The sequence below is a fragment of the Pelodiscus sinensis genome, chromosome 6 (genome assembly GCF_052426305.1).
Source record: "Pelodiscus sinensis isolate ZL-2025 chromosome 6, ASM5242630v1, whole genome shotgun sequence".
In the NCBI taxonomy this organism is placed as follows: domain Eukaryota; kingdom Metazoa; phylum Chordata; order Testudines; family Trionychidae; genus Pelodiscus; species Pelodiscus sinensis.
This window is the reverse complement of record NC_143057.1, coordinates 128,341,211-128,361,022: the sequence shown is the minus strand read 5'-3', so window position 1 is coordinate 128,361,022 and position 19,812 is coordinate 128,341,211. Positions and strand designations below refer to the sequence as shown.

Genomic DNA, 19,812 nt, shown 5'->3' with positions numbered 1-19,812 from the left:
ACTGTTCCCAACCGCAGACAGGCTCAGCCACCGGCCTTGCTGCACAGAGCCTCTCGGCCCCACGCCCTTAGCCAGGGTCAGCAGGGGCTGGCGGCTTCTTTTAGTCCTGACGGGATGGCGCAGGAGCCTCTGCCCTCGGCCACTAGCCACGTGAGGCTGTTTGGCCAGCAGAGGGTGGCTACGCGGCTCCCAGAGCTGTTTACACTTCCAGAATAACATGGCTAGTTCGTGTTACGGGACACTTACCGCCACGGCGCCTCCTGCTGGCAGCCTTGGGGATTAGCTCTTCACCAGGGGGCCCCCTGCTGGCAGCCTTGGGGATTAGCTCTTCACCAGGGCGCCCCCTGCTGGCAGCCTTGGGGATTAGCTCTTCACCAGGGCGCCCCCTGCTGGCAGCCTTGGGGATTAGCTCTTCACCAGGGCGCCCCCTGCTGGCAGCCTTGGGGATTAGCTCTTCACCAGGGCGCCCCCTGCTGGCAGCCTTGGGGATTAGCTCTTCACCAGGGCGCCCCCTGCTGGCAGCCTTGGGGATTAGCTCTTCACCAGGGCGCCCCCTGCTGGCAGCCTTGGGGATTAGCTCTTCACCAGGGCGCCCCCTGCTGGCAGCCTTGGGGATTAGCTCTTCACCAGGGCGCCCCCTGCTGGCAGCCTTGGGGATTAGCTCTTCACCAGGGCGCCCCCTGCTGGCAGCCTTGGGGATTAGCTCTTCACCAGGGCGCCCCCTGCTGGCTGGTGTCTCTCCATGTCCACACTCCTTGATTCAATTCCAGGCCCACGTCGCTCCCAGACTGCAGCACCCGTCCCTCTGGCCAAGCCCACTCCCATGCCTCTCAGCCCCCTTCCAGGGGGAGGGGTTATCAGTCTCTACACTCTGGGGTCCTCCCCTCCCAGGGAACCCCAATTCCCCTCTGCCCACCTTGTCTCCAGCCAGTCCTCATCTAGCCCCTGCCTCAGGGGCAAACTGCATCTGACATGGCCACTCAGCACAGGCAAGGGGGGTGGACCTGCCCCCCAGGCCTGCCCTGGCTGCCCCCCATGTACCCTCAGGCCTTTCCTCAGCCCTGCTCTGTCTCTAGAAGCCTCCAGCTTCCCTGGCAGCTAGGTCCCTCCTGCTCCCCAGCTCCAGCAAGCCTCAGCTAGTCCCCCCCAGCCCTTATTTATACAGCCCCCAGCTGGGCCATAATTGGCCATATCTGCCTCAGCTGTGGGCTTTGCTCTCTCTCCCCCAGGGCTGGGTTTTTACCCTTAAAGGGCCGGTGTGGGGCAGAGCCCCTGTCACGGTTCGCTATAGAACTGCCTCAGAACTGGGACCCCTGGGTCTAGCCAGCGCCTTGTATTTATTATTTACCCCAGCAGAATCAGCAAACGCCGGCTGCCGGCTAGTGAGGCAGGCTGATTCCCGGCGCATGTCTCCCCTGCTCCCGTCACCCCGGCCCGATTTCTTACGCCCATCCTCAGCACGAGCATTAGCTCCACTCTGTGCAGGGCCCACATCCCCTGCGGTTTGGAAATCTGCGTGCTGGTTTCCAGAGGACAGGGCTAGCAAATGCATTTCCCCCACTGGCCTTTCTGCAAGACGCCGGATACCCCGGCCCAATTCCAGCATGGCTGCTGTTCCAGGCGTTGGACTAGAACGCCTGAGTTGCACTCCCAGCCATGCCACTGACTTGCTGGCTGCCCTTGCCCATGACACTTGACCTTGCCATGGTTTGGTTTCCTCACTGGCGCCAAAGTGGGCTCACTGCCCTTTCTAAAGTGTGCTGAGACCAGGGAGCTGAAGGCACAGAGTGCTGGGAGTGCATGCTATTGGTCGCCCTGTTGCTTATCAAAATCCTTCAGAGAAAGCTCGGCCGCTCCCCAAAATCTGATCTCCGGGGCAGCTGTTGCGCCACATCCTGCAGAAATGGGCTTTGATGGGTGTGCAGGGGGGAGAGGTTCAGGACCCCGGACAGCGTTTCACAGAGCAGGGAATGGAGTCCCTGGCCAGCGCTCTAACCATTGCACCATCCTTCCTGTCTGGCCCATCGCAGCTTTGCCTGCCATCTTGCAAAGCAGAAAGGAGAGCAGAATCAGGCCCCGAGTCTTTCAAATGCTCGGGCCGCGAGGGTTCTTTGCATGACACGAAGGGCTTGGAGATCAGGGTCGCATGTTGCCAGGTGCTGCACTGTGACCACAATCTGGGCCCTACTGCACGGAGCATCTGTACCAACACCAACCAGGAGACAGCCCTCCCCCAGAGAGTGGGGCATGATGAGTGGAAGACAGGAAGGATTATTACCCTCCTCCGACAGCTCGGGAGGGAGGTCCCAGAGAAGATAAGTGACTTGCACAAGGTCACCCGGGAAGCCTGTGGCAGAGCCAAGAATGGAACCCTCCTTAGTCCCAGGCCTGTCCTTCTCTGCAAACCCAGCAGGAAGCCACCCGATGCCCCATGTCATGCCAGGAAGCTCAGGGCTGCAGCCTGAGCCAGCCACAGACAGCCAGAGGTCCCATGGTGAGTAGTTCATGGATCTGCCTCACCAGAGCTTTGGGAATTCCCCTCTAGACTCTTCACCCGCTCTAATCCGCCTGCATCTCTGATCTCAGTCGAAGGGTTTTTCCGGCTGGAATTACTGGCTGCCCAGTTGATACCAGTGGGGATTTTTGAGACACTCAGGATAGAGAGCCACCTGGAAGAGGGTGCTTTGGAATTTACGGTTGATCTTGTGCATTCCAGGGTCTCCGAGGGGGAGCCATGTTCATCTGTAACTAAAGAAACTTAAAAAACACCAGGGCTATGTCTAGACTGGCATGATTTTCCACAAATGCTTTTAACGGAAAAGTTTTCCGTTAAATGCTTTTGCGGAAAAGAGCGTTTAGACTGGCACAGACGTTTTTCCGCAAAAGTACTTTTTGTGGAAAAGCATCCGTGGCCAATCTAGATGAACTTTTCCGCAAAAAAGCCCCAATCGCCATTTTCACGATCGGGGCTTTTTTGCGCAAAACAATTCTGAGCTGTCTACACTGGCCCTTTTGTGCAAAAGCAGAAATTCAAGTGGCCAGTGTAGACAGCTGGTAAGTTTTTCCGCAAAAGCAGCTTCTTTTGCGGAAAAACTTGCCAGTCTAGACACAGCCCAGTGGTTCTGTAGCGCCTTAGGGACTGACAAACCGTATCCTGAGCCTTCGTGGGCACAAGCCACTTCCAAAATATGAAGCTGAAAAAGAGGGGAGAAGGGGAGGACAAAGTCCTTTCTTTCTTTCTTTCTTTCTTTCTTTCTTTCTTTCTTTCTTTCTTTCTTCATGGACACTTTAACTGACAGGGATTTTTCTTTCTCTCTCTCTTTGGGGTTAGGCAGCCCTGGTTCTCTCCCCACCCCCCACCCCGGCTGTCCCCAGCCCTGGCCTGCCCCCTCGCCCCCAGGCCACCAGGCTGAGGTTGGTCCAGCCATGGCTTTCCCTGCTCCTGAGGGTGGGCTAGCCCCAGTTCTCCTCCTGCCTCAGGTGCTGGGCAGGGCCAAGACTACGCCAACCCCGGCTCTGCCCCCTCCCATCCTGGCCACACCAGCCCTGGCTCTCCCTCTTCCCCTCCAGCTGCTAGGGAGGACAGAGGCCATGCCAGCCCCGACTCTCTCCTCCAGCCACCATCAGGGTCCAGGCTGAGGCCTCAGCAGGCTCCACGCTCTCTCCCCAGCTGCCGTGGGGCAGGGGGATGAGGCCGCAGCGTGGCAGCCCTGGCTCTCCACCGAGCACTGGTGAATAGCATTTCCAGATGGCATCAACAAAAATACCGGACACACTCGACATTCCATCACAATCGATATTCCATCACACTCGACATTCCATCACAATCGATATTCCATCACACTCGACATTCCGTCACACTCGACATTCCATCACAATTGATATTCCATCACAATCGATATTCCATCACACTCGACATTCCGTCACACTCGACATTCCGTCACAATCGATATTCCATCACACTCGACATTTTAGCCATAGGGGTTTCTTGCACAAGAAACCCCTGTTCCTGTCCACACTGCCCTCTTGCGCAAGAGCTCCTCATGGGGAGAGGAATAACCCGTGCGCAAGAAGCCCTCTCTTCTGATGCTTTACTGTCAATTTTCTTGTGCAAGAACTTGTGTGCCGTGTAGCTGCTCCACAAGTGTTTGCTCAAGAATGGCTGTTCTTGTGCAAGAAGCCTGCAGTGCAGATGTAGTCTAGGAGTCGGGCTTACGCAGCCCGGAATGTAACACAGCTCCTATTGAAGGAACACCCAAGTGGAAAGAAAGCAGCACATCACAGCAAAGATGTAGGAAACAATCATCAGAATCCTTCATATTATAATAGCTCCAGGGGGTAGCCGAGTTAGTCTGTACGGGATAAACCTAACACACAACAAATGGTCTGGCAGCACTTTATAGATGAACAACACATGTAGATGAGATCATGAGTTTTTGTGGGCACAGCCCACCCATATTATAATAGGTTCACCATGCGGTCACCATGCACCGCGGCCCTGCGGCAGCCACACGCAGCCTGGCTCCAACTCCGGCAGCCACCATCTGCGGAGTCTACCCATTGCAAAGTACTAGACACAGTTCACTTGTGGCCGGTCAGGTTCTGCCAACCTTGAGAACCGCAGCAGCCACGGAAACCCTTCCTGTCCCCTTTTATTACTGGTGTTGTGTAGCTGCTCAGCATAGGTCATTAAAAAACCAGCCTATTGTTCAAACGTTGCAGTATGTGTGGGGGGGGGAAGAGGGGGATGACTTTTTACCTTATCTGGAACTGAGGGCACGACACAGGACGTTGGTACTTGGGGTCAGCCTTAGTAATTAGGGTGTGCGGGTGAAAGTTCCGACTTGACAGCCCTTTTTAATTCTTGGTGCCTGGGAAGGGCTGTTTTATATCCCTTCTGCCATAATATTGAAATATATATGGGCACCCATCCGACCAAGTGCACGTGACCTCTATATTGGTGCACAGGACAAAACTCCCCCTGCTCATGGATGGAAAATCTGAGCGGGAACCCTGGAAGGTGCTGCTGATAGGAACCAGCGAAAACCCCCCAGCTGGGCTATGAATTCTACACTTCGTTTTCACCAGCCATTTGCCAAGTGTAAATGCCTCAGGCACTGTAACAGTCAAACCTCGGCGCGAGACACTGCCCTGGGGCGCGCGGTCTAGGGGTGTGCAATCTCAGTTAACCAGTTAAACGTTAACTTTAACCGATTCACTGATTAAACAGGGATGCTGGGGGCACTCCAGCCCGGCTGCTTCTGGCACAAGAGCCACTGCCACTTCTAGGAGCCATTGCTGCTTCCAAGGCCACTTCCACAGGGCTGCTGGCTCCCAGCCCCATGGGGGGGCCCAACGGGGCTGGAGCAGCCCTCCGCCTGTGGCTGGCCATGGGCAGGGGGCTGCTCTCCAGGTACCGGTTACCCATTAACATCCCTACTCTGTCTGTCTTGCCATCCAGGCAAGCTTGCCTGGGTGACCCCTTCCCCCAAGGTCCACAGCACTATTCAGGGGACTCCCGGTCCCAAAGGACCCGTCACTTAAGGTGCGTCTACACTGCACCGTAACTCGAAATAAGAGTCTCAATCTGAGCTATGCAAATTGCATCTCTTATTTCGTTGCTATTTCCAAACAGCTGATTTCATCATTCGCTGCGGTCTACACAGCGCCAAATTTGGAAATAACCCGCTATTCCGAAACTTCCCTTACTCCTCATGGAATGAGGTTTACAGGGACGTCGGAATAGTGAGCCTGAAGTAACGGGCTTGCTGGGAAGACGCGGGACAGCTAATTCGGGATACTCCGGTCTCCCGAAATAGCGTGGCAGTGTAGACGTAGCCTTAGGGTTGAAGCCAATCCCGTAATGAACTAGCTAAAGAGCTGTGAGCTAGGAAAAGGAAATAAGGAAGTTATTTACAAGGGTAAAGCCAGAAACCATGTGCACCGCCGAGTTCCGATCTTGCATTTCTAAAAGCAAACCTTACAAGTCCTTTGGGGCCAACCCTGGCTCCCCTTGAATCCCTGCCCCACACAGTTCAAGCAGCAACCAGAAACAGCTTCTTCTTGTCAGTGCTTTTTGTTCCCTTCCTCCTGCTGTGAGTTGCAAACTCAGCTGATGGGAGAGGTCATTTGCAGCTGTAGGGCGGGGAGACAGAGGAGACGCAATCCACACAGCTGTCATTGGGCCTTCTTACACTTTGTTGGAGACCAATTTCACAGTAGTTAATGCTTCTCTGCTGTCTGGCTATTGTGGAGGCCTGAAATATCACCTTATAAGACGGGCTATGGAGGTGACCAGTCAAATGAATGCAGGCAGCAACTCACACGCATTCAATGGAGTCTGAACACTACACACATCTTTATACTCCCAATACTTATTTTAACAAAACCAACACCTCAGTGTGCCCATCCCAGCGGGGTGCTTGCCAGGGGTCAGTCCCAGCTGGGGGTCTGTGAAGAGCTGGTCCCAGCTGGGGGTCTGTGAAGAGTGGGGGGTTTGTCAGGGGTCAGTGGAGACAGGAGGACTTCGGCATGAGCAGCCCGGCCTGCCAGTGCCAGACATTCCTGATCACATGTAAGTGTGCGTGAAGGGTGCGTGCTGTCTGCTCTTCCCCAGGGTAGAGAGGGGAGTTTCCTTTCTACCCCCCTCCTTGCTCAGTGCTAAATTCACGCAGAATTGAAAAGAAACACACAAACATCCTGGCCCCAAACGGCCAGCCAGACAGCTGGGCCTCAGTGCAAGGCCTCTGGCACGAGGGTCTCACGCAGGAACAGGGGGAAGGGGTGTGAGTGTGTGTGAGAGAGAGGGGTGTGTGTGTGTGAGGTGTTGTGTGTGTGTGTGTGTGTGAGGGGGTGTTGGGTGTGTGTGTGAGGGGGTGTTGGGTGTGTGTGTGAGAGAGAGGGGGTGTTGTGTGTGTGTGTGTGAGGGGGTGTTCTGTGTGTGTGTGGGGGGGGTCCCGCGAGTCAGCCAGGGGAGAAGTCTGCTGTTCTGCTCTTGACCCGGGGTTGCGGGGCGGGGCAGGTAGAAGCGGGGCCGGGACACAGCCCAGGGCAGTGAGGCCTAGTGAGCGCAGCAGGGGATGAAGGGGGGGGGGGCAGGGCTCCGCATCCCCGGGGACCCTTCGGGACTGGCCCCGGGCCACGCTGCCCCAGCTGATGTGGGAGAGGGCGGGGCCGGCCTGTTGCCCGGCCAATGAGGAGGCGGGTGGGCGCCAGGCGGCCAATGGGAGGGGAGGACGGCAGAGGCGTGGCCGGGAAGCCCCGCCCCGGCTCAGACAGCTGGCAGGAGGGAGGGGTTGTTTGTGGCGCTCCGCGGAGTCTCCCCCCCCCGCCCTGCAGCAGCGCCTGCGTGGGGGGGCCCCGCGCGCGCCGGAGCGCAGTGGGCGGGGGGGGTCCGGCTGCAGGTGCCCCCCGCGCTCTGTGCGCGCGTGGCCGTGACACGCGTGGGGCCGCCCGCAGACACGCCCGGGGGGGCAGGAGCCGGGCGCTGCCCCCCCCGCCGGGGAAAGTTGCGGGAGTGAAATCTCGCGTGGGGGCGGGGGGCGCTGCGGGCCGAGGAGCGGGAGGCGGGGCCGGGCTGGGGGTGCCCCGGCCATGGGGGCTGCCGCTCGATCGCCGCCTCCCCTGCTCCCTCCCCCGCCGCCGCTCCGGAGCCGCCGCCTCCCGCGGGGCTCTGCTCCGGGACTCGCAGCTGGGCACTGAGCCGCTGCTGCCTGCGCACCGGGCTCCCGCAGCAACTTCCGCGCCGAGCCAGGTAATGCACCGACCCCCCGGCTGGAGCAGCCAAGCTCTGTGCGCCGGCCGGCACCCCCCGCCTCCTTGAATGCACACGCGCCCCCCTTTGCATGCACAGACACCCCAGCACCCCTTCCTGTGCACAGCACCCCCTTTGCATGCACAGATACCCCAGCACCCCTTCCTGTGCACAGCACCCCCGTTTGTATGCACAGACACCCCAGCACCCTTCCTGTGCACAGCACCCCCTTTGCATGCACAGACACCCCAGCACCCCTCCCTGTGCACAGCACCCCTTTGCATGCACAGACACCCCAGCACCCCTTCCTGTGCACAGCACCCCTTTGCATGCACAGACACCCCAGCACCCCTTCCTGTGCACAGCACCCCTCTTTGCATGCACAGACACCCCAGCACCCCTTCCTGTGCACAGCACCCCCGTTTGCATGCACAGACACCCCAGCACCCCTTCCTTTGCACAGCACCCCTTTGCATGCACAGACACCCCAGCACCCCTTCCTGTGCACAGCACCCCTCTTTGCATGCAGACACCCCAGCACCCCTTCCTGTGCACAGCACCCCCGTTTGTATGCACAGACACAGCCACCCCTTCCCTGTGCACAGCACCCCCCTTTGCATGCGCAGACACCCCAGCACCCTTCCCTGTGCACAGCACCCCCCTTTGCATGCACAGACACCCCAGCACCCCTTCCTGTGCACAGCACCCCCTTTGCATGCGCAAAGACACCCCAGCACCCCTTCCCTGTGCACAGCACCCCCTTTGCATGCACAGACACCCCAGCACCCCTTCCCTGTGCACAGCACCCCCGTTTGTATGCACAGACATACCAGCACCCTTTCCCTGTGCACAGCACCCCTGTTTGCATGCAGACACCCCAGCACCCCTTCCTGTGCACAGCACCCCCGTTTGTATGCACAGACACAGCCACCCATTCCCTGTGCACAGCACCCCTCTTTGCATGCACACAGACACAGCAGTACCCCTTCCTGTGCACTCGGGTTGCAGTTTGCCTGCACACAGAGACACCCTCGTTCTGAATGCAGGCACGGGCACCCTTTGCATGCCCACAATCCCCCCCCCCCCCCCCCCGTTTGCATACATCCCACTCCTTGGATGCAGCCCCCCCCCCTCCAAAAAACGCCGCCTCAATTTCCAGACATGCTGCCTTAGATTTTGACAGAGGCTCGGGGAAAGCGCCTGGCCGGCTCCCGCCGCCCCTGGTGCAGCGTTTACCCCGCGGCTTGTTTGGGGGCTGCAGGATGGAACCTCTCAAAGTTTCCTCCTTGCAAAGTTGCATAAGGGACCGTGGGGGAGGGGGCGGCTTTGGTTTCCCTGCTGCTCTGGGCTGAGCCTCCCCCGGCCCGGGCGTGCGGGGACCGATGTGCTTGTTTTGCCCTGTGCAGAGTTGGTTGTCTGTGCCTTTGCACTGGCGCTTCCACCTCCCCCCTGTGCAGAGGCACAGCTGGCCGAACCCCTGGGCTGCATGGGCCCTATGGGGACGGGGACTGGCGTTGTCGAGGGGCTTCTAGCAGGCCAGGTGCTGCTGCCGTTGGTGCTGGAAATGCGGCCCCGCTGCAGTGCGTGCGGCCAAGGGGGAGGCAGAGGAGACGGCAGCAGAGGGATGTTTGACACGCGCCACCGACAGGCAGCGGGGGGAGAACCGAAGGGCCAGGCCCGCCCCCATCCCCAGTCGAAAAGCAGCCCCATGCCCATCTTCCCACAGGGCCTGGCCATATCGTTGGCACGGTCTGTGTCCCTGCACGACGGGACGTGTCACGAGGGAGCAGGCTGGCGAGTCGGGTGCCCTGCCCGTGCCGGTGCCCAGCACGTGATGGTTCAGAGGAAGGCGACGCTCCCACCCACGATGGTGCCCTACCCACCACTGGGGTGGGTGTGAGCGGCGGGCGGGCGGGGTGTGAGTGTGCACAAATCTCCGGCTGAGCCCTGTCGCTGGTGCAGTTTCCCTCTGCGAGGACTCGGGGCTGGAGTTGCTTTCCGGAGTGGCCGCCCCACAACTGGCCTCGGAGGCTCTCGTAGCATCAGTGCATCTGTTGTGCCCCCGACCCCTTTCCTGTGTTCTGAGCGGGGCCTGCCTGCCCCCCGTTATGGGACGGTGCCGTGACTCCCTCCCCACTGTGTTGCGGTCCTTTGGGGAGTGAGGAAATGCCCCCTTCTGTCCCTTCCCCAGCGCCTTCCTTCCAGGCCGGGCGCTTTCAGGGCGAGCTTGCTGGTGTGCGATTTGGGGTGAGAAAGCACAGTGGGAAGTCCTGAAAGTAGTGTGATGGGGGCCCAGAGCGGGACCGCCGTGGGGCCCCGCCCTGATGGCATCTCACACCCATGGTTTGGCCTGCACCTTTCCGAGGCGGTTGAGAATGACACGTTTGGGGCGCTGCCGCAGGCTCTGAAACCCCAGGGGATCCCGTGTCTGCCAGGTGTTCGGGCACAGTGGGACAAGGGGGGGTTCGGGCACAGTGGGACAAGGCAGGGGGGTGTTCGGACACAGTGGGACAAGGCAGAAAGTGGCTGAAGGCCTCACCCAGGCCACTCTGTGTCACCGTGGCAGAGAAAAGGTGCCATCGATTTCTCCCATTACGTGTCCTGCCGGGTACTAGTAATTCATTTCTGTCTCAGAGCAAATGCCCATGCAGAAGGCTTGATACATACAGGGCAGGGGCCCAGCCCTTCTCAGCTGGACTGGGCACCAAACGCTGTCCCATTCTAGGACACTTTCACGATAAAAAAAAAAAAAGTCCCCAAATTGACGAGAAGGCAACAAAAATGCCGAGGGGAGTGTAAAGGCTGCCATAGGAGAGAGCAGTAAATCTGGGACATTCCAGCTTGGGAAACAGACTCAAAGGGAGGCTCAGAGAGATCTCTACAGTCGTGCCTGGAGTAGTGGAAGTAAACAAGGACGTTTTACTTACTCCTCCTTTGGTAGCAGGGTTAAAATAAGCAAAGGGAAGTGGGTTTCACACCACGCACAGACCGCCTGTGGAACCTCTGAGAAAACACGAGCGATGAGGGACGACTGAAAGAACTGGGCTTGTGTAGTGTGGAAAGGGGACCTGAGAGTGTTTTCAAGTATCTACAAGGGTGTTACAGGGAGAAGGGAGACAAATGGATCTCCTTGACCTCTGAGGACAGGACGAGGAGCAATGGGCTGAAATTGCAGCAGGGGAGGTTTAGGTTGGACATTAGGAAAAACTCCCTATTGGTCGGGGCGGTGAAACACTGGAATAAATAGAGTCCGTGGAATCTCCATCACTGGAGATATTTAAGAGCAGGTTGGACACACACCTGGCAGGGATCTAGACAGTGCTGGGTCCTGCCATGAGGGCAGGGGACTGGACTTGATGCGTCTCGAGGTCCCTTCCAGTTCTAGGGTTCTATGAACCTCCTTGCCAAGGGTCCGAAAGGCCAAGGCCATAAGGTTAAAAAAAGAGCTAGAGATTCATGGAGGTTAGGTCCGTCAATGGCTCTTAGCCAGGCTGGGCGGGGATGGTGTCCCTGGCGTCTGTTTGTCAGCGGCTGGGAATGGGCGACAGGAGAGGGGTCCCTTGGGGGTTCCCGTACTGTTCACTCCCTCTGGGGTATCTGGTACCGGTCACTGGCCTGGATGGGCCTTTGGTCTGACCCCGTCTGGCCGTTCTTATGTAATCTCAGACGTTTTCACAAGCGTTTTTTCCCCAAATACAGTCACCTGACAGGTTGGGCTTTGACGTAGCCTTGTTAAAAACCCTTTGAAAAGCACGAACTAACCCTTCACACCAAAAAGTCATTTCAGACCGAGAGAGGAAACGTCCTGTTGAGTTTCTGAACGTGGGCAGTCCCTGACCCCTCTAAGGCTCCGGCCTTAGGCCCACTTTTAGCCGTGTTTTTGAAGAGCAGAAGACCATGAAGACCAGTTTCTGCTGTTCGTTCCGGCGAGAGCTGCTGAAAAACAGAGCCAACTCGTCGAGTGTGGGGAGGCATTTGCTCCCCCGGCATTGCCACCCTGGGCTGGGCACGAGCAAACAGAAAGTGGAATTGCTACCTGGTAAAACAAGAAGACTCGGTGGGGCTCGTTCCGTTCTCCCGTCGGTGAGAGGCGGAAAATCAGAGCACACGCATAAAGCCCCCCGGAGCTTCGCTAGCCGCAACTGGGAGGGGTATTTCTGCTTTAGAAGTGGAGTGGCTGGCCGTGTCCCTTTAAGAATGCAACGCCACACTTGGCGGGAGGGCCTGCCGGATTCACACACCCGGGAGAGGAGAAATTGTGTCGGGGGTTCGGATGAGGGAGAGGAGCTCGCGGGCCCCTCCCAGCTGGGCGCCGTGGGAAGGACTGCGTGGCCGAAGCACCGCGCCCATCTGCAGATCCAGAGTTTGTTTGGCTGCCCCCAGGGCGCAGCGCTGGCTTGCGAGAGGAGGGAGATGGGGGGGAGGGGACGGTCCCGTGCCCTGCAGGGGCAGAGAGAGACCGTCTGGACTCCTTTGTGGAGGGAGCCGGGGGGATCCAGCCACGGGGGAGGAGCTGTGTCCTGCCGCCTGGGGATGGGGCTCTGCTTACATAAGGAGGCTGGCAGCGGGTTACTGCCGGGCGAATGGCTGGGGCGAGGAGGGAGGCAGCTCCAAGAAGCTTCCTCATTATGCCTGCAACTTAGAGACAGGGGAGCAGAGTTGGGCCCTAGCCCAGTGCAACAGGGTGCTGGCCGGAGGGGGGGGGGGGGCGTTTGTGCCACCAGCCCGGTCCTGTGCCCCTCCCCCTGCTCTGGCCAGGACAGCCGCGCTCCTGCCCAGGTGGGGGTGTTCCCTGATGTGTCCGGTGGCTGTTTCCCCTCCTGGCTCCAGGTTGGGGGCAGGGAGCGCGGCGGGCGGCCTGGGCTCGGCCATGTGCAGCAGGAATTCCAGGCCTCCGCCTCCCTGCCCCCTGGGTGTTTGTGTGTCGCCATGAGACCCCCCCACGAAGAGCTGCCCCCCAGGCGGCGGCCCCGTCCCCAGGCCCGAAGGGCTGTTGGAATCCAGCCTGCCTCTCCCCGGGGCGCTGCCCCGTCCAGGCACCGAATCTTGGCACTTCCCAGGAGGCGCTGGGCCCGGCAGGGCTCGGCTGTGCAGCTGGGGAAGGAACAGAGGCCGGCTTGTGGAGCGCTGGGCAGAGCTCCCTTGGCGGCATGAAAAGGCTCCGTTGATGAACGGCAGCAGCGCCCCGAGGAGGCTTCCTGGGCGATGGCGGCGAACTCGCAAACGTTCCCCCTTCTGGCTCTGTGCAGTGGCTCTGGCGGAAGCTCGTGACTCTCGGGTGACTTGCTCCGGCCGGCGCTGGGAACGGAGAAACGCCGGACGGGCCGTGGCGCCCTGCGGATTGGAGCCCGGGCACAGGGGCGTAGGCACTGCCAGCCTGGCGCGGGTCCGTGGCGCAGCTCACGGCCTGCACAGGAAGTTGGGAGACCCCCTGTGACGTAGTTGGGGTACCTGGCTGGTTTCTATGCTGCTGGCTCTGGGGTAACCCCCACTGGCTGTCGTGGGGACCACGACCCAGCAAAACAGGATGAGTCACTATGCAAACCAGTGACCAGCCACCCCCCATGGAGAGGAACAAAGGAAGGTGAATGCTGCCCTGGCTGGGGGGCAGGGCTGGAAGTTAGTTAGTTGGTTGGTGGCTGTCTGTGAGGATGGATGAGACAGCCTAGGGAGAGGAGCTGGAGTTTAGGGGCCCAGTCTCCCCCCAACTCAAGGGGGCCTGAGGCATCCTAGCCCAGCTGTGACCAGACTACATCTGTGCTGTGCTGTATCCTGGAGAGGCAATAAACTTCCTCTATTCCACCGGCTGGTGCAGTCTGTTTGTGCCATTTCGGGGTGCAGGAGACGGGGGACCCCAACGTGCCGTCACACCCCCACAGTGGCCTGTCGTGGTCAGTTCCACCCTCGGTTTCAGGTGGTTCTGTTGGAAATGTCGCGGTGCTGTAACCCTGGGGGTCCTGACCCAAAAGCCGGGGCGGGGCAGGGGGCAAAGCTGTTGCAGAGGGGCCATGGGGTTGTCACTCCTACTTCTGCAGTGATGCCTTCAGAGCTGGGTCCCGCGCTCTCCCGCCAGCGTCCCTCCCCCCTTAGGCTCCTGCTGGGCAGCCCGGGTCCGCTTCTGCCTCGACCCGGAGGGCTGCCTAGGGCCAGCTGTGGTGCCGGGTTCTACAGGGACTCTCCATGTGAGCTCAAAGAATCCATCAGCAGCTTGCCAGGGTGGCTCTCTGCCCCGCTTCCGGCCGCAGGGGCAATCTCCGAAGGGCCAGGGAGGGCAGAGCGTGGGGAGCAGATGGGACGCGTGCCAGTGGGGACAGGCTCGCTACAGGGCCCCGTGCCGGGAATGCGCCTTTCTCCCCATTCTGTGGGCGTACGGCCCTGCCCCGTGGCTCAGCCCTGTGTTGGGCCGGCCACATCTGGGGAGAGGACTTTATCCTGTTTGGCACCATCCCTCTGTCCTCCTGCCCAGCCCCCACGTCCATCGCACGCCCCTCTCCTCACGGAGACACTAATCCACCTGCCTCGGAGTCACTACAATTGTGTTAGCCCCCCACTGCAGCCCCTGGCTCCCGCAGGCCGGGCCAGCTCCCCAGAGAGCGCAGACGCTACTCGCCCAGTCGGAGAGGGGAGAGCTGGAAAGAGCCATGAGTCGGACGCTGGAGCCAGCGGGTGGCTCCGGCCAATGAGTCCTGTTCACCTGAGCCAGGTGTGCGCCAGGGCTGTGCAGCTCCCAGCAGGAGGCTGTGGTGCCGGGTGCTGGCTCCACGGGGCTCGGTCTGCAGGGAGCTGTATTGACTCGCCAGCGCATACCATCCAGTTAACCAAGCACCCTCCCGGTGGTGGCAGGCCTCAGTCCTGCCCTGTTCGTCCTCTGGCAGGGCTGGAGGGGACCTCAGCGGCAGGAGGAGCCGTCTTCCCTCGCTCAGTTCATGACTCTTTCCTTGTCTTTCCAGGCGCATCAGGACACGACTCCCTCTGGCCACACAGCTGAGACCGAGCCTGTCCTTCCGCACGGGAAGCGGCCCCGGAGCTCCAGCAGCAGAGGCCTGAGCTCCCCGGCTGCTACGCTTCCTGATCTGGGCTGCTTTCCACTCCCATCTCTCGGGGACTCTGGCGCAACCCAACCCAAGAGTTAGCAGAGATCCCACTGCTGCCACCACCTGCGGCCCCAGTGCAAGCCGATAGCCAGGAGAGGGGAGTGCTGTGTTACCCGTCATGGTGAAGGAGAGGGTGGCCAGGACCTAAAGCAGCCCCCCCGCGGAGAAGAGCGAGCGAGAGGCAACGCCTTCCTCATCCCCACCAGCACATGAAAGCTCCTCCCCAGGCGCGGACCCCTTGTTAACCGTGGGAATGAGCGCTACGGGGACTTGGGGCAGAAACTGCCTGGGGCTCCCAGCCGCCTGAAGCTGGGATTTCAAGCCCCCTTCTAGACTCAGCTGTTCAACTCCTCCTCTGCGAATGCCTTTGGGGGGGGCACAGCCGTCTCCGTCGTTGGGCCGGGGGTCCCTCCCAGGGCAGGCAGAGGCCCCGGAGTCGATGGGCGCACGGGAGGCCTGCCTTTCCCCGGGGCGTGAGCGGCCTCTCCCTTGACTGCCCCCGGGCCACAGCCATGGGCTCAGAGCTGTCCACCGGCGCAGTGGTCGCCATTTCCTTTAACTGTGTCATCGCCTTGCTGATCCTCATCCTCTTCCTGATCCTGTGCAAGGCCTGCAGGACGCCCTCCTGCCCCCGGAGGAGCCCGGATGCGGACGAGACGAAGAACGAGGAGAAGTACCTGCTGCAGCCCTGAGCCTCCGTGGGCAGGACCGCGGGGGGGCTGAGGGCTTGGCGGAAGGAGCCATGGCTCGTCCTCTCCCCTGCTCGCCCTGCCGTGGACCTGACAGGAATTGGAGCAGCCCGGAGGGGCCGGTGTCGGGTCCCTCTCAGCAGCCAGCCCGTGGAGAAGAGAGGGGCCGGGGCTGCCCTCGTGAGGGGCGCGGGGCAGTGACCCGAGAGGAAGCAGCGTGGGGCTCGGAAGGGAGCATGGGAGGCAGGCCGGGCCTTTCCCCGAAAGCTGCAGGATCGCTGCCTCAGGGCAGGCTGGCCTGGGCTCTGTCCTTGGGGCCGGCTAAGCCCCATGTGGGGGGCTCCTAAGGCTGCTCAAAGGGCCCCTTGTTGGGGTTCTTCCAGTCCCCTCCGTTCCACTGCCTGGGTTGCAAACCGCCATCTGAAGGGCGGGGCCTCCGTGGCAGGACGTGTCTTCTAGGCCGTGGGGAGAGCTGCCGCGACTCTGGGAGGGGAGGGCCTTTTCCTCGGCGGCGCGGGGCTGTGGGCAGAGGCAGCCTGGGTCTCACGGGCACGGGGGCCGGGCCACGCAGCTGTAGTGCTGCCCATCCCCGAGCCCGTCTCCGCCCACGGAGCCGGCCACGCCGCGCCCAGCCGCAGCAGCGTTGTCTTCTCCAGCCCGACCGGCCCGCGCTGGCTGCCAAGCCCCAGCCGTCTCACCAGTCCCCGGCCCTGCGGCAAAGGTGGGCCGTGTCTGTTCTCAGCCGCTCCCTCGGGCCGGGCAGGCCAGGCAGGAGGGGGGAAGTCGGAAGGAGAAGCGGGGAGGCAGTCGGGAGGGGGGGAAGCTGAGAGCAGAAGGTGGGAGGCAGTTGGGGGAGAAGCCAGAAGGAGAAGGGAGGAAGTCGAGAGGAGAAGGGGGGGTCGGTTTGGGGGGTAGAAGCCGGGAGGAGAAGGGGAGGCAGTCGCGGGGGGTAGAAGCCGGGAGGAGAAGGGGAGAGGCAGTGTTGGGGGGTAGAAGCCGGGAGGAGAAGGGGAGAGGCAGTCTTGGGGGGTGGAAGCCGGGAGGAGAAGGGGAGAGGCAGTCTTGGGGGTAGAAGCCGGGAGGAGAAGGGGAGAGGCAGTCTTGGGGGTAGAAGCCGGGAGGAGAAGGGGAGAGGCAGTCTTGGGGGGTAGAAGTTGGGAGGAGAAGGGGAGAGGCAGTCTTGGGGGGTGGAAGCCGGGAGGAGAAGGGGAGGCAGTCTTGGGGGGTGGAAGCCGGGAGGAGAAGGGGAGAGGCAGTCTTGGGGGGTAGAAGTTGGGAGGAGAAGGGGAGAGGCAGTCTTGGGGGGTGGAAGCCGGGAGGAGAAGGGGAGAGGCAGTCTTGGGGGGTAGAAGTTGGGAGGAGAAGGGGAGAGGCAGTGTTGGGGGGTGGAAGCCGGGAGGAGAAGGGGAGGCAGTCTTGGGGGGTGGAAGCCGGGAGGAGAAGGGGAGAGGCAGTCTTGGGGGGTAGAAGTTGGGAGGAGAAGGGGAGAGGCAGTCTTGGGGGGTGGAAGCTGGGAGGAGAAGGGGAGAGGCAGTCTTGGGGGGTAGAAGCCGGGAGGAGAAGGGGAGGCAGTCTTGGGGGGTAGAAGCCGGGAGGAGAAGGGGAGGCAGTCTTGGGGGGTGGAAGCCGGGAGGAGAAGGGGAGGCAGTGTTGGGGGGTAGAAGCCGGGAGGAGAAGGGGAGAGGCAGTCTTGGGGGGTGGAAGCCGGGAGGAGAAGGGGAGAGGCAGTCTTGGGGGGTGGAAGCCGGGAGGAGAAGGGGAGAGGCAGTCTTGGGGGGTAGAAGCCGGGAGGAGAAGGGGAGAGGCAGTCTTGGGGGGTAGAAGCCGGGAGGAGAAGGGGAGAGGCAGTCTTGGGGGGTGGAAGCCGGGAGGAGAAGGGGAGAGGCAGTCTTGGGGGGTGGAAGCCGGGAGGAGAAGGGGAGAGGCAGTCTTGGGGGGTAGAAGCCGGGAGGAGAAGGGGAGAGGCAGTCTTGGGGGGTGGAAGCCGGGAGGAGAAGGGGAGAGGCAGTCTTGGGGGGTGGAAGCCGGGAGGAGAAGGGGAGAGGCAGTCTTGGGGGGTGGAAGCCGGGAGGAGAAGGGGAGAGGCAGTCTTGGGGGGTAGAAGCCGGGAGGAGAAGGGGAGAGGCAGTCTTGGGGGGTGGAAGCCGGGAGGAGAAGGGGAGAGGCAGTCTTGGGGGGGGGAAGCCGGGAGGAGAAGGGGAGAGGCAGTCTTGGGGGGTAGAAGCCGGGAGGAGAAGGGGAGGCAGTCTTGGGGGGTGGAAGCTGGGAGGAGAAGGGGAGGCAGTCGCGGGGGGGGGGGGGGCGGGGAGCCAGGAACAGGAGGGGAAGCAGCCACATTCCCACCTACCAATGCACTGGTGTCTCTGCCCTGGGGCAGGGGGCGAGGCCGGGCCGGCTCAGCCCAGGCTGCAGGGGCTGTGTGGTCGGCCACAGGCAGTGAGGGTCCTGCCCAGAGGTAGCCGGAAGCCCTAGAGGTGCCTCTGCCCCGTGTGACAGGTCCAGCCTGGCGGCTTGTGGAGCTGGGAGCAGGGCCTGTGGCTGGCTGGGCGCTGCGGCTGTCCGTGACCAGTGAGGTGCGCTCTGCTCCTTTATTCCCTGGCTGGGCCGGTCTGCCCCCTCTCGGGGGTGCACCCGGCCCCGCTGGCTCATTGCCAGTAGCCCCTGCTCAGAACAGGCCTGCGCTCGGGGCGGGTAGCCCCACAGCACTGGGTGTCTGGATGGCTGCAGCCCCTGAACAGCTGGGCTCCTGCGGGTTCCTGCTGGCGGTCAGGCCAAGGGCTGGCACATCCCGCACGTGGCCTGGCAGCCCACTCAGGACTCTGCAGCTGCACTACGGTGCCCTTGTGGTGGGAGGGGCCTGCACTGTGCAGCTGGACTGTGGTGACCTCACAGTGGGAGGGGCCTGCACTGTGCAGCTGGACTGTGGTGACCTCACAGTGGGAGGGGCCAGCACTGTGCAGCTGCACTGCGGTGACCTCACAGTGGGAGGGGCCAGCACTGTGCAGCTGGACTGTGGTGACCTAGCAGTGGGAGGGGCCTGCACTGTGCAGCTGGACTGTGGTGACCTAGCAGTGGGAGGGGCCTGCACTGTGCAGCTGCACTGCAGTGACCTTGCAGTGGGAGGGGCTGGCACTGTGCAGCTGCACTGCGGTGACCTTGCAGTGGGAGGGGCTGGCACTGTGCAGCTGCTCTGCGGTGACCTCGCAGTGGGAGGGGCCGGCACTGTGCAGCTGCTCTGCGGTGACCTCGCAGTGGGAGGGGCTGGCACTGTGCAGCTGCTCTGCGGTGACCTCGCAGTGGGAGGGGCCAGCACTGTGCAGCTGCACTGCGGTGACCTCACAGTGGGAGGGGCCAGCACTGTGCAGCTTGACTGTGGTGACCTAGCAGTGGGAGGGGCCCGCACTGTGCAGCTGGACTGTGGTGACCTAGCAGTGGGAGGGGCCTGCACTGTGCAGCTGCACTGCGGTGACCTTGCAGTGGGAGGGGCTGGCACTGTGCAGCTGCACTGCGGTGACCTTGCAGTGGGAGGGGCCGGCACTGTGCAGCTGCACTGCAGGCGTGTCTGCGCTGGATCAGCCGGCACCTTGTCCCCGGCACGCTCAGCACCTGGGCTGCACACAGCTGGCGTGCGGGCCGCGGGTTAACCCAGCAGATCCCTGGGGCCCAGCCAGCTCGCTCCGTGCCAGCCAGGGGCGCGGGCTCTGCTCCGTCCCGGGGTGGGCAGAGGCACCGAGCAGTCGCTGCAGCTCCTGGGCCAGCGGAGCCCCGAGAGCTCTGGGGGAAGACACAGACCATGCTCCCAACCCCAGGCAATTCAGGCAGCAGCGGGGACCCCTGCTGTGCACTGGCACCTGGCCACCTGCCAAGTGCAGGCCATTGCCCCAAGTGGGGCAGCGCTCACCGGCCGGGGCAGCCCCTGGATCCCGCCTGCCCTGCCCACCTGAGCACTGTGCACCCAGCCTCGTTAACGGCCAAGCAATAGGTAGAGGCTCAGCAGAGCAGGGGCTGTGGTGCAGCCATCGCCCACCCGGCTGGTGCAATAAGCGAGGGCGTGGGTTATATGCCCAACACAGCCAGGTGTCCAGCAGGGACCCCCGGGGCTGGCTCTGTACCCCTCACCCGGGGGGCACTGGGGCTTTCGCTTGCCCCGAGGCAGCGCGACTCTCTCTCCTTTTGCCTTCTCACGGCGATGCCGCGCCGGCGGGCGGAACCTCCCTTTGCGGTTGTGTTTTTACGAGACTAATAAACCTCTGATAGGAAACAGGAGGAGGCTTCG

General features: G+C 61.7%; 1 protein-coding gene across 1 annotated transcript; it reads left to right on the top strand.

Moving 5' to 3' along the window:
* Positions 1-7,273: 7,273 nt before the first annotated feature.
* ENHO (energy homeostasis associated) lies at positions 7,274-16,432 on the top strand. Its single transcript, XM_089779474.1, has 2 exons — positions 7,274-7,753; positions 14,704-16,432. Exon 2 carries the CDS (start codon positions 15,360-15,362, stop codon positions 15,537-15,539), a length of 180 nt encoding a protein of 59 aa, XP_089635600.1. The 5' UTR covers positions 7,274-7,753; positions 14,704-15,359; the 3' UTR covers positions 15,540-16,432.
* Positions 16,433-19,812: the final 3,380 nt, after the last annotated feature.

Excerpts from the sequence above, each read along its gene's own strand:
- ENHO (XM_089779474.1), top strand. The coding sequence starts at position 15,360 with ATGGGCTCAGAGCTGTCCACCGGCGCAGTGGTCGCCATTTCCTTTAAC.